The sequence below is a fragment of the Carlito syrichta genome, unplaced genomic scaffold (assembly GCF_000164805.1).
Source record: "Carlito syrichta isolate Samal-C Ts95f unplaced genomic scaffold, Tarsius_syrichta-2.0.1 Scaffold304402, whole genome shotgun sequence".
NCBI classification, from domain to species: Eukaryota; Metazoa; Chordata; class Mammalia; order Primates; family Tarsiidae; genus Carlito; species Carlito syrichta.
The window spans coordinates 130646-145263 of record NW_007248498.1 but is presented as its reverse complement, the minus strand read 5'-3'; the positions used below and the strand labels follow the sequence as shown (position 1 = coordinate 145263).

Sequence of the window (14618 nt, the reverse complement as noted above, 5' to 3'; positions counted from 1 at the left end):
TTTTGTTCATAAATTGGATGCCAGTTCTGATTTCCATGAGGGTTTTTCCTTCATTTTCTAAGGTTCTTATGGTATGAGGTTTTACATTTAAGTCTCTGATCCATTTGGAATTAACCTTTGTGCATGGGGATAGATAGGGGTCCTGTTTCAATCTTCTGCATGTGGTCAGCCAGTTTTCCCAGCACCATTTACTGAATAAGTTCTCCTCTCCCCAATGGAAAGTGGTGGCGGCTTTGTCAAAGATGAGTTGGTTGAGAAATTGAGGTTTTGCTTCTCGAATCTCAATTCTATTCCATTGATCTATATGCCTGGTCATATACCAATACCGAGCTGTTTTGATGATAGTAGCTTTATACTACAGTTTGAAGTCTGGTAATGTGATACTACCTGCTTTGTTTTTTTTTTTCCTGACAACTGTACGGAATACTAATGAGAATAGCAGCAGACTTATCTACAGAAACACTTCAGGCTAGGAGAGCTTGGAGCCCAATCTTCAAAGTTTTCAAAGATAAACAATTTCAACCATTACCTACTCAACTAAGCAAAGCTTCATCAATGATGGAGAATTTAAAAATTTCCTAGACATTCAATCCCTAAAAGCTTATACTGCCTCCAGACCAGCTCTATAAGAAACACTTAAGAAAGTATTAGGCCGAGGTGAATGAATTGCCTGAGCCCGTGGGTTCGAGACTCGCATGGGCAACTTGGCAAGACCTCATCTCTAAACCAAAAAAATTAGCTGGGCGTGGTAGCACACGCCTGTAGTTCCAGCTACTTGGAAGGCTCAGGTGGAAGGATTGCCGGAGCCCAGCAGGTCAAGGCTGCAGTGGCTAGGAAGTGGCCACTGCACTCCAGTATGGGCGATAGAGTGAGACTCCAGCTCAAAAAAAAAAAGAAAGAAAGAAAGTATTAAACACAGAAGAAAGGAGAAAAAGAATGACAATGCCCTTCACAAGAATGCAGGGAAAAGATTGAAAACACACGAATCAACCAAAATATCAAAAGAAAGACAACAAACAAACACCACCAACAACAACAAATGCTATAATAACTCTCACATCTCAATAATTAACTTGAATGTGAATGGACTAAATGTACCACTGAAAAGACACAGAATGACAAAATAGATAAAATATCATGAGGCAACAATATATTGTCTCCAAGAGACTCATCTCACCAGAATGGACACTCACAGACTCAAAGTAAGAAGATAGGAAACAAAATTTCAGGCAAACAGAACACAAAAGAAAGCAGGAGTCAAAATCTTAATATCAGACAAAATACCCCTTAAGTTACCAAAAATTTAAAAAGATATGAAAGGTCACTACATAATGATAAAAGGTTCAATACACCAACAAGAAATACCCATCCTAAACATATATGCACACAACATAGAAGCACCAACTCTCATAAAACAGTTTCTAGGTAAACTTAAAAAAGATATTAACTCTAACACTATTATAACTGGGGACTTAAATACCCCACTCACAACCCTAGACAGATCATCAAGACAAAAATCAACAAGGAGATCCAGAAGCTCAATGTGATGCTTGATCAATTGGACTTAATTGATACCCACAGAACACTCCACCCAACAACCATTGAATATGCATTCTACTCATCACCACAAGGAACGTACTCTAAGATTGACCACATCCTCGGCCATAAATCAAGCATAAACAAATTCCATAAGATTGAAATACTGCCATGCACCTTTTCAGACCACAGTGAAATAAAAATAAATGCCAATATCAACAAAGTTCCCCCCAAAACCCACAAAGACATGGGCACTAAACAGCATGATGCCAAACAACTCCTGGGTCAACTTGGAAATCAAAACAGAGATAAAAAGATACATGGAAACAAATGAAAATAAAGAAACATCTTACCAAAATCTCTGGGATGCCATGAGAGTAATACTAAAAGGAGCATTCATATCTCTACAAACACATGAAGAAAATGGAAATATCACAAGTTAGCAGCCTTACAAATCACCTAAGGAAGCTGGAAAACCAAGACCACCAAAATCCTAATTTCAGCAGAAGAATCCAGATCACCAAAATAAAAGCCCAAATTTGGGACATAGAAGACAAAAAGATAATACAAAAAAAAAATCAATGAAACAAAAAGTTGATTCTTTCACAGGATAAAAAAGATTGATAGACCCATAGTTGGAATGACCAAGAAAAAGAGAGAAAAAACTCAAATAAACATAGTCAGAAATGCAAAAGATCAAATCACAACTGACCCTGAAAAAATACAAAAGATTATCAGAGACTACTATGTACACTTGTATGGAAACAAACTTGAAAACCTAAAGGAAATGGAAGACTTTCTGACATCACACAACCTCCCCAGGTTAAAACAAGAAGAGGAATCGAGACCCAAATAGACCAATAACAATCCAGGAAATTGACTATGTCATAAGAAAACTACCTACAAAAAAAGAAAAAAAAAGTCCTGGGCAGATGACTTTCCAGCAGAATTCTACAAAACATACAAGGAGAAACTAATCCTGTTGAAAGTTCCAGGCAATTGAGAAAAATGGAACTCTTCCCAAATCATTTTATGAAGCTAATGTCACATTGATACCCAAACCAGGTAAAGATCCGACAAAGAAAGAGAACAACAGGCCAATATCCTTGATGAGCATGATGCTAAGATTCTCAACAAGATCCTAGCAAAACAGATCCAACAACACATCTCAAAAATCATTCACCATGACCAAGTAAACTTCATCCCTGGGATGCAGAGCTGGTTCAACATCCATAAAACCATAAATGTAATTAAATGCATCAACAGATGTAAAAACAAAAACTACATGATTATATCATTAGATGCAGAAAAAGCTTTTGATAAAATTCAGCACCCCTTTCTGATAAAAACCCTTGAACATCTAGTCATAGATGGAACATACCTCAAAATAGTAAGAGCCATCTATGAGAAACCCACAGTCAGCATACTGCCAAACAGACAAAAATTAGAACCATTTCCCCTGAAAACCAGAACAAGACAAGGATGCCCACTCTCACCTCTCCTTTTCAACATAGTTTTAGAAGTCTTAGCTAGAGAAATCAGACAAGAAAAGGAGATCAGGGATATCCAAATAGGAAAAGAGGAAGTCAAGTTATCCCTCTTTGCAGACAATTTGATGCTATACCTCAAAAATGGTCGAGGCTGTGGTGGCCGGGAGTGGCCACTGCACTCCAGTCTGGGTGACAGAGTGAGACTCCAACTCAAAAAAAAAAAAAAGAAGACATATGAGCAGCCAACAGATACATGAAAAAATGCTCAGCCTCATGAGTCATCAAAGAAATGCAAATTAAAACCACACTGAGAAACCACCTAACTCCAGTTAGGATGGCCATTATCAATAACCCAAAAAACAACGGATGCTGGAGAGGATTTGGAGAAAAGGGAACATTTCTACACGGTTAGTAGGAGTGTAAGCTAGTACAGCCCTTGTGGAAAACAGTGCGGTGGTTTCTTTTTCTTTCTTTTTTTTTTTTTTGAGTTGGAGTCTCACTCTGTCACCCAGACTGGAGTGCAGTGGCCTTGACCTGCTGGGCTGCAGCAATCCTTCCACCTCAGCCTTCCAAGTAGCTGGAACTACAGGCGCGCGCTACCATGCCTGGCTCATTTTGATTTATTGTAGAGATGAGGTCTCACCAAGTCGCCCAGGCGGGTCCCAAACCCACAGGCTCAGGCAATCCACTCACCTCAGCCTCCCAAAGGCACGGGATTACCGGCTGAGCCACCAAGCCCGACTTAATTTTTTGATTTATTGTAGAGATGAGGTCTCGCCAAGTCGCCCAGGCGGGTCCTAAAAGATCTAAAAATTGACTTTCCATATGACCCTGCAATCCTCCTTCTGGGAATATATGCTGAGAAACTCAAATCACTCTATGAAAAAGATACCTGCACACACTGTATAGGTCTAGAACTAACCATGCTGCCCATTGAAAGAGGACTGGATAAAAGAAAGTGGTACATATACATGATGGACTATTACGCAGCCATAAAGAAGGACAAAATCTTGAACTTCACAGCAACCTGAATGTACTTAGAGTCTATAATACTGAGTGACCTATCACAGAAACAAAGAACTGAGTATCAAATGTTCTCACTGATAAGCAGACCTTGAACAATTACCATACTACTATAAGAAAAGAGTTGGCAATAGTGGGAAACTGCCGAGGAGGGGGAGGGATGCCGGATTGGCAGTAGTGGGAATCTGCTGGGGGAGGGGAGGCACACCTCATCAACTAGGGTACCTGCATAATGAATGTTTGTATACCTAACCCTGAATTGTACCCCATATCTTTAAAATTAAAAAAAAATTTTTAATAAAAATAATTTTTTAAGAGAAAAAAAAGGGATCCTTTCAAAATATTACTGCTCATTGACAATGCACTTGGTCACCTAAGAGTTCTGATGAAAATTTACAAGGAGATTAACGTTTGAATGCTTGCTAAGACAATATTCATTCTGCAGTCCATGTATCAAGGAGTAAATCTGACTTTCAAGTCTTAGAGAAATACATTTTATAAGACTATTGCTGTCACAGATTGTGGTTCTATGGATTTGGGCAAAGTACATTGAAACCTCCTGGAAAAGATTCTTCATTCTAGATGCCATTAGGAACATCTGCGATTCACGGGAGCAGGTCAAAATATCAACATTAATAGGAATTTGGAAGAAGCTGATTCCAACCCTCATGGATGACTTTATAGGGTTCAGTGGTGGAAGTAACTTCAGATGTGGTGAAAATTGCAAGAGAACCAGGTCAGAAGTGAAGCCCAAAGTTGTAACTGAATTGCTGCAATCTCATGATAAAACTTGAACAGTTGTGACCCGCCTGGGCAACTTGGTGAGACCTCATCTCTACAATACATAAAATATCAGCTGGGCGTGGTAGCACTCGCCTGTAGTTCCAGGCTTGGAACTTGGAAGGCTGAGGCAGAAGGATCGCCGGAGCCCAGCAGGTCGAGGCTGCGGTGGCCAGGAGCGGTCACTGCACTGCAGTCTGGGCGACAGAGTGAGACTCCAACTCAAAAAAAAAACTTGAACAAACGAGGAGCTGCTTCTTACGGAAGAGCAAAGAAAGTGGTTTCTTGAGATGGAATCTACTCCTGGTGAAGATGATGTAAGCATTGTTGAAATGACAGCAAAGAATTTAAGATGTACATTACACAGACTTAGCTGATAAAGCATTGGCAGCTTGAGAGGACTGGCTCTGGTTTTAAAGAGGTTCTACTGTGGGTAAAATGCTGTCAGATGTCACATGTGGTAGAGAAATCTTCTGTGAAAGGAAGAGTCAACCAACACAGCAAACTTCATCCCTGCCTTATTTTAAGAGTCAGTCACGCTACCCAAAGCTTCAGCAACCACTCCCTGATCAGTCAGCAGCCATCAGCACTGAGGCAGGACCCTCCACCAACAGAAAAGATAATGACTCACCAAAGGCTCAGACCATGTTTAGCTTTTTGATCAATACACTAAGGTACGCGCATTGTTTTCTAAACATACTGCGATTCCACACTTAATAGACTACGTTTAATGTAAATGTAACTCTTCTTTTTTCTTTTTCAGGTTCTCACTCTGTTGTCCAGACTGGAATACAGTGGCACAATCACAGGTCACTGCAGCCTCGATCTCTTGGGCTCAATTGATCCTCCCACCTCAATCTCCCAAGTAGCTGGGACTACAGGTGTGTGCCACCACACCTGGCTAATTATTTTATTATTTGTAGAGATGAGGTCTCCCTGTGTTGCCTATGCTGGTGTCGAACTCCTGGGCTCAAGCAATTCTCCCACCTTGGCCTCCCAAAGAGCTGGAATTACCGACATGAACTACTGGCACATGACTTTTATGTAAACTGGGAGCCCCCAAAATTCAGGTGACTTGCTTTATTGTGCTAATCTGAAACCAAATCTGCAATATATCTGAGGTATGGCTGTATTTTTAATCTCACACTTGACTGAATTTTCTTATCATTTCTAATATTTTCTCAGGGGATTTTCTTAGGTTTAGAACAGGTGATATCTGGAGAACTTCGATATTTGTTGATACCTGGCTCCTCAGTCTAATTCAAAACTTTTGTTGATGGGTCTAGAGTGCACATGTGCACAAACACACACATATAAACACACATTTCACCTCCAGCCCAGGATTCTAATACACAAAGTAAAATTTGAATCACCTAAAAATAAAGATAATTCACTTCATTTCTAGTATCTACAGTAGTGGTTCTTAACTGGAGGTAATTGCCCTCCAGGGCACATTTGACAACGTCTAGGGACATTGTGGTTGTTGGGATGGTGAGGGGAATGGGGACGCTACTGCATCCAGTGAGCAGAGGCCAGAGTTTCTAGCCCAAAATGTTAAAATTGCTGAGACTGAGACACTGAGATTTCTGTCTTTCCTTTCATCTTCTTGTCTAATTGTATTGGCTAAAATAGTAAGAACATGGCTAAATATGAATGGTGATCACTTCTAAGAAGTTGGAGTAGACATACTTTTCCCTATTCCTCATGCTAAGTAGAAATAAAAACCCCAAGTATCATATACAAAAGGAAACATTAAAAACTCTGAAGAGAAGAAAGCAGACCGACTAGGGATGTTAGGACCCAAGAGATAACACAAAGTAACTTCTTTGGACTTACTTTTTTACCTTTTGCCTCATGTACCACAGATTAGGAGCTGAAGAAGTCAGCAATCTGACAATACCAAGGGGCACAGGTCAAAACAGCTCCAAGTCAAGCCTTCTCTCCTTACCCAAAGGATTAGGAAAGTGGCAGACTAGCAAGACAGAAAGCTTTTGAGATAATAATCACTCCGCTCCAGCAAAACACCACATATACAACTGTAGCCCCACCCTCACCTACACCAGAGAATGCCAAGCGGGGAGCCTAGACTGCCAACCCTGCCAGGCTGTAACAAGGTGCAACCCCTGCCAAGGCCATGTCAGGAATGCTGAGTAGGAAGCCAGGACTTTCATCCCTGAGAGGCAATAATGGGTCTATCCCACCCAGTGTCAATGGAGACCACTGGAAAATCCTGGACTTCCACACCCATAGACAGTAGTGAGGTGCTCCTCCCCTTCATGCTGGCATGGTATCAGGGAAGACCTGTGAAGAGCGGGGCTTTCATCGTCTCCTAGCAAAACAAAGGCCACCCTTTCCCCCACAGTGTCCGTGGAGACCACGTAGGGACCAGCCACAAGGCACTCTGAGCCCTTCCAGCCAGGGTGGCATCATTGCAGGCCTAGTGAGAAGTCAGAACTCCAGCCCCCTCCCAGCAGTAACAATGAACCTCGACTACTTTGAGCATCAATGGAGGCCATGTGGAGAAGCTATCCCCACCTCCCTTACAGAGTGATATCAGAGGAAGCCAGCTAATCCAGAATGTTTAAACAAACATTACGTTATGTTCACTTAACATAATACCCTAAAATGTCCACGTATCTACATGAAATCACTTATACTAAGAACCAGGAAAATAGCAACTTGAATGAGAAAAGACAATCAACAGATGGTAACACTGAGATGATGGAGATATCACCAATCACTATATACCTCATAAATATGTAAAAATATTATGTGTCAATTAAACAAATAAAATAAAACACAGTGTTTGAAAAAGATATGATACCAAGAAGCTATAAAATAATGTATCCTCTATAGATAAGTCAAAATGGAATTCTAAAAAGATGTTTAAGAAACCCAGAAGAAGGTAGGGCAAAAAAACAGAGAAACAAATATAAACAAAAGATGAAATGGTAGACTCAAGCTCTAACATATAAATAATTGTATTACATCTAAAAAGTTTAAACACAGTAATACTTGACTTGACGTCATCAATAAATTCTTGGAAACTATGACTTTTAGTGAAACAATGTATAACAAACCAATTTTTTCATCAGCATTATAATAAAATTATGTTTTTTGAGGACTGGTTGTACATTGTTTCACTTAAAGTCATAGTTTCCAAGAACCTATCAATGACATTAAGTGAAGACTTACTGTATACCAATTAAAAGACACAGATTGGCAGAATGGATTGAAAAGCATGACCCAATTACATACTGTCTATGAGAAACTCACTTAAAATATGATGAAATAGGTAGGCTGGAAGCAAAAGGATGAAAAACATGTCATTCAAGTAGCAACCTTAAGAGAATAGAAGTGTTTACATTAATATCAAATAAGGAATCAAAATAGGGTATTATGTTAAGTGAACATAATGTAATGTTTGTTTAAACATTCTGCATTAGCTGGCTTCCTCTGATACCACTCTGTAAGGGAGGTGGGATAGCTTCTCCACATGGCCTCCATTGATGCTCAAAGTAGGTAGAGGTTCATTGTTACAGCTGGGAGGGGCCTGGAGTTCTGACTTCTCACTAGGCCTACACTGATGCCACCCTGGCTGGAAGGGCTCAGAGCAAAGAAAATAACCAGAGACAGAGAAGGATACTGCATGATGATAAAAAGTAAATCCACCAAGAAGATATAGCAATCCAAAACTGCAATGTATCAAACAACACAGCTGCAAAAATATATAAAGCAAAAATGATCATGCTAAAATGAAAAAGGCAAATCTGCAATTACAGTTGGAGACCAACACTGCTCTCTCAACAATCAATAGAACAATTAGAAAATCAGCAAGGATATAGACTTCAAAATCACTAGCAACCAACAAGATCTAATTGACATTTTTAGAACACTCCACCCAAAAACAACAGAACATATGGTTTGTTTTGTTTTTTCAAGTGTCCTAAGAACATACAGCCAGGTAGAACATATCCTGAGTCATAAAGGAAATCTCAACATATTTAATAGAATTGAACTCATACAGAGTATAGCTCTGACCAGAGTGGAATCAAACTAGAAATTAATAACAGAATGATAACAGGAAACTCTTCAAACACTGAAAACCTAAACAACGTACTTCTAAATAATTCTTGGGCTACAGAGAAAATCTCAATTAAAATTTGGTGAAATCTCAGGGTATAAAATAAGTGTACAAAAGACAATCGCATTTCTATACACCAATAATAAACAAACAGAAACCCAAATAAAAAGCACAATTCCATTTACAATAGCCACAAAAAAAATGAAATACCTTGGCATCTTCCTAACCAGAGACATAAAAGACCTTTACAATGAAAACTACAAAACACTGCTCAAAGAAATCAAAGATGACACAAACAAGTGAAAAAATATTCCATGCTCATGAATTGGAAGGCTCAACATTGTTAAGATGTCCATTTTACCTCAGGCAATCTACAGATTTAATTTAAACCCATCAAAGTACCAGCAATATTCTTCTCAGACCTAGAAAAAACAATATATGAGTTTATATGGAAACATAAACGACCAAGAATAGCCAAAACAATCCTCAGCAAAAAAAAAAAAAAAAAAATTTCCAAATGAAAATGAATGAAACCAGATGAACTAAATGGAAATAAAAATTTGTGAAACACAGCTAAAGCAACACTGAGAAGGAGATGCATATCACTTTACTTTAGAAAAGAGGAAAAGCCTTGAGTTAATAATTTAATCTCCCACCTCTAGTATCCTGAAAAAAAAAAAGTAAAATACGCCTAAGCTGGAAGAAGAATGGAAATAATGAAAAAAGCAAAAATCAATTCGATTAAAAACAAGCAAGAAATTAGGGAAAAAGCAACAAAATCAAAAGCTGTATCTTTGAAAAGGTCAATAAAATTGACAAACCTTTAGCAACACAGACAGAGACAGAGAGACAGAGAGAGAGAGAAGACAATAATTGCCGATATTAAGAATGAAACAGGACATCATGACAGACTCTGCAAATATTAAAAGGATAAAAAGAGAACACTAGGAACAGCTTTACACACTTAAAACTGACAACTTTGATAACATGGACGAATTCCTCACAAAACACAAACTACTATAACTCACTCAATATGAAATAGATCATATGAATCATCTTAGAACTATTAAGGACATTGGATTTATAATTAAAATCTCCCCATAAATTAATCTCCATGCCCAATATTCTTACTGAAGATCTCTACCAAACATTTAAAGAAGACTTCACACCACTTCCACACAATCTCTTCCAGAAAATAGAAGAGGAGGAAACATTTCCCAATTGATTTTTTGAAGCTAGTGTTACTCTGATACCAATACCAGACAAGACAATACAAAAGAAGAAAACTTCAGACTTCATGAATATAGATGCAAAAATCCTTAACAAAACATTAGCAAATAGTATTCAGAAACATAAAAATGAATTTACACTGTGACCAAGGGACATTTATTCCAGGGATGCAAATATTAAAATATTAAATATTTTAATGCAAATATTAAAAACCAGTCAGTGTAAACCCTAATAAAAGTCTAAAGAAGAAAACTTATATAATTTTTATCAAAAGCATGATCTATCTATGAAAAGGAAATTTGACAGTTAGATTAGATTTTATCAAAATTAAAAGCTTTAGCTCAGGAAAGACACTGTTAAGAAGGTAAAAAGACAAACTACAGGCTGGGAGAAAAATACTTTCAAACCACATAGCCATTAAAGAAATAGAGTCTAGAACCTATAAAGAAATCTCAAAACTCAACAAAGGATCCAACTAGAAAATGGGCAAGCAACATGCACAGACAGTTCACTAAGCAGAAACAGTCTTGTGGTAAATAAGCACGGGAAAATATATTCACCATCAGGAAATGTAAATTATAACCACAATGAGATTTCATTGCACACCTATCAGAATTGTGAAAATAAAAAACAGTGACAACATTACATGTCAGCAAAGATGCAGAGAAATTGAGTAAGTGATGCACTGCTGGTAGGAATGTAAAATGGTACAGCCACTCTCTAAAACCATTTGGCAGTTTCTTAAAAAGCAAAACATGCAGCTACCACATGACTCAGCAGTTGCTCTCCTAGGCACTTGTCCCAGAGAAATGGCAACTTATGTTCCCTTAGAAACCTCACAAATGTCCACAGCAGCTTTATTTGTAAAAGCCCAAAACCGAAAACAGCCCTGATATCCTTCGATGGTGAATGGTCCCATCTGCAGTGTGTCCATCCTGTAGGATACTGGTCAGCAGTAACAAGGAACAAAATATCGATGTGAGCAGCGATCTGGATGAGTCTCCAGAGAAATATGCTGAGGGGGAGAAAGTCCATCCCATAAGCCGCATGCTATACAATTTCATTCGGAAAGTGTTTCTGAAATAGCAAAACTACAGAAATAAGCAGGTTAGCGGTGGGCAGGGGCCAAGAAGAAGCCGGGGTGGACGGCAGGTGGGTGTGGCTCTGGAAGGGCAGCAAGAGGATCCTGGGGAGGCAGGAACGCCCTGTGTCTTGACCGCATCCGCGTCGGTATCCCGTCTGGGCTGCTCTGCTACCGTTTTGTGAGATGCTGTCACTGGGGAAACCGGGTGAAGAACACGCGGGCATCTCTCCGCTGTTGCTCACAACTGCCCATGGATTTAAAGTGACTTCAAAAGTTTAATTAAAAATGTCTGAGAGTCCGGGCGGCCAGACTGCCTTGCCTCGGACTGGGCTGGAAGGACTTGGCTAGAGGCTGCCTGTGGCCCTGAGCTCGGGGCACCAGGGTCTGGCCCTCTGAGCCGGTCTCTGGCCTCCCAGCCACAGAGCTGCCCCTCCGGCTCATGGGCCAGAGGCCCTGCCTCCTGCCTGCTCTCTGCGCCCACACTCTCCCATCCCCTCATGCCTGGGTTTCCACCCCTTCCCTTGGCTGGTGACAAGCCACTGGGCTGGCTCAGGGCAGACACGGCATTGTCTTCAAAGCCCTCCAGACGAGGGCGGGGGGTGTGGAGGGGCGGCAGCACGACTGATGGGCTGAACCTGGCTTGAAACTCGGCTGGCACTACTTTCCTACGGACCGACGACCCGAGGCAACGCCAGGGGGTTTCTTCCCCTCCAAAACCAAACTACCTCATTACCCAAACCCACGTGCTCCGAGACCACGGAAGCAGAACAGCAAAACTCTGAGAGCAGAGACCATGCTTCGCTCGCTCGGCTCCTGCCTCTCGCTTGCGGAGCGGCTTTTGGTTTTTCCAACCAACATTCCAGGCACGTACTAGAGCGCTCTGGCCAACAGAGGCTGCAGTGTCTCTGGTCGGGAGGTCTCGAGAGACCTCACGACCCCACGGAGTGCCCGGCAGGAACAAGCTCTCTGGGCTGCAGGCCTGCTCAGGGACACTGGCCCAGGGGAGCGCTGGGCAGAGTTGGCACCTGTGTCTGTAGCCCCGTAGGACTCTCTGGATGCTGATGGCGGCGCGGTCCAGGGCCTGGCTCCTCTGCATCTCCAGCAGGGTGTCCTGATGGTCCTGGGATCGGGAGAGACGCCCTCAGGGAGCTGCCCGGCGCTCAGCCCCCCCCCCCCGCCGGAGCAGCCCGTCTCAGGATGGCAGTGTCCCTCAGACTGCCCCCAGGAGGGAAGGCAGGGAAGGGACCCTCCAGTTGGCCCGCTTGGCTCAGAGACAGGAGCTGCAACCACGGCACCCTCACCTCTCTGCCTCTGGGGCCCTCGCTGCCTGTCCCTTCCTGCTGGGCAGGACCCTGGGATGTTCTCTCTGCTGGCCTCACACGCCCAACCAAGCCAGAAGCCCCTCTACGTTTCCTTCCCATCTGAGCCCCCAAGCCCCAGCACAACCAGAACTAATACAAGGATAGATGGCCAGACAGACCGGCTGGAGGACCAGGGCCGGGAGGTCCCTCTGGGGACAGATGAGGGTGGGTAAGCAAGCACCATGGGGGAAAAGGACAGGGCAGCAGGGATGTGGCGGGGGCTTCGGGCCGGGAGAGCCGGCAGGGGGTCCTCCAGCTCTGATCTCTTCGTCCTCCTCCTTCTCACTGTACTGTCCCACCCCACCCTTCGGAGGCCAAGGGGTCAGGAGGTTCTCTCCCTGGTGGCTCGCTGACGCACCTGGCAATCACGGAGGGCCACGAGGCTGCCTCTGCATGACCCCAGGCTCTCTGCATGCTGCGGGGGAGGCAGGTGGTGGCGATGCCCACCCAAGCCTCCCAAGGTTGAGTCACTTCCCGGGGAGTCAACACACTGCATCCTGCACTGAAGCACCAACTCTCCCAGCTCCGGAGAGTATGAGCCTGCCCGGTGCGACCAAGAACCTTGCTGAAGGCTGTGGCTCCTGGCGCGACGGAGGCCTGGTCTCCAGATGCTAGGAGCCCACCCTGCACTTCTTGGTGCTTTTGTGCGTGGCTGGGAGGTGCCTTCCCGTATCCTCAGGCCCTGCCCTAGTGCACCCTCTCAGAGAAGCCTCCCGGGATGTTCTCTCTGCTGGCCTCACATGCCCAACTGCAGGCTGGGCCGACCCTCCCCTCTGCTCCCCCTGCCCCCAACCTGCCTCAACTGCCTCCTAGAATGACTTTCTACACCTGGGGCTGCCCTGAGGCTGGGGGCCTTCATGCTTGGAGCAGGGGCCAGAGGTGCTGGCTCGGGGTGTATAAGCCGATGCCACCCAGTGGCCGGCGGGCCGGTGCCGGGGTTCATCAGCCCCACACACTCCAGGAATCTGATGCCAGCTGGTCCTCAGCATCTCACCTTCAGAAAAATTTTGGTCCTTCCCACTTTCCAGTCTTTGTCTGTCTCCAGCCACCTGTTAGCGATGTCCAGGGCCATCTGGCGGAACTTGTCTCGCAGCTGCCAAGGAAAACAGGGCGGCTCAGTAGAAGGTGGGGAGAGACCCCCAAGGGAGGTTTGCTGAGTGCCCACGTCTTCCTTCTCCTCCTCCTCCTCCCCCTCCCCCAGGCTAGGCTGTCAGGCACAGGAACAACAGGGACCTCGGATCAAGGGGCAGGGCCAGGGAGCACTCAGGGCCCAGGCTCCCAAGGTTCCGGGCTTTGCCAGGCCCAGGCCTCGGTGCACGGTGAGGTGCTGGGCCCCAGGCCAGGTCCATCTCCACGAAGGCTGAGGCTGGAGGCAGGACAGGGAGGACCGGCCACACCGCAGCTCCCTGCCATTCTGCCCCCAGGATGCTGGAAAGCAGCCACCTGGTCCAGGGGGGTTGCGGACAGGTCCTGGAAGGCACAGCTGCAGTCCCAAGCATCACTCGATCCTGGGGCGAGCCCCTCCCTTTTCAGCTCTGGGAGAGCAAGAGAGGAGGGGCAAGGAAGACAGAGCCATCTCCAGGCTGGGGCCCTGGGCCCAGGAGGACAGTGGGATGTGCCCTGGTCCTGAGGCGGCAGGTGGCCGTGGTGGCAGGGAATGACGAGGAGGGGTTGTGCTGACCTGCAAGCGCACAGCACTGGGCAGCAGCACATGAAACCTTTGCGAGAACTCTGGGAACGTGTAGCGGATGGGGAAGCCCGACTTGCGGATGTGCACGGTCTCCATCATGCCCGAGTAGCGCAGCTGCCGCAGGCACAGCTCCCGATCGAAGAGCTGTGGGCGACACAGGGTGCTGACCCAGTGCCACCCATCCTTCCTGCACCCACTGTCGGGCCGTGAATGTTGCCCCGGGGCCCAGAGAGAAAAAGAGCTAAACAAACACGTGATTTCGTCAAAACCACACTTTGAAGAGAGGAGTAGAAGTAGCTGAAAAGTCCACACATTGCTCCTGAGGGGACAAAAATCAGTA

At 44.1% G+C, this 14618-nt stretch overlaps 1 protein-coding gene across 1 annotated transcript in view; it reads right to left on the bottom strand.

The window, feature by feature from the left end:
- Positions 1-14618, bottom strand: part of MYO7B (myosin VIIB) — an 88940-nt gene that overhangs the window by 29724 nt on the left and 44598 nt on the right. Inside the window, 3 exon segments of the mRNA XM_008059866.1 lie at positions 12253-12347; positions 13583-13681; positions 14270-14422. Of these exon segments, the coding sequence (XP_008058057.1) occupies positions 12253-12347; positions 13583-13681; positions 14270-14422 (347 nt within the window).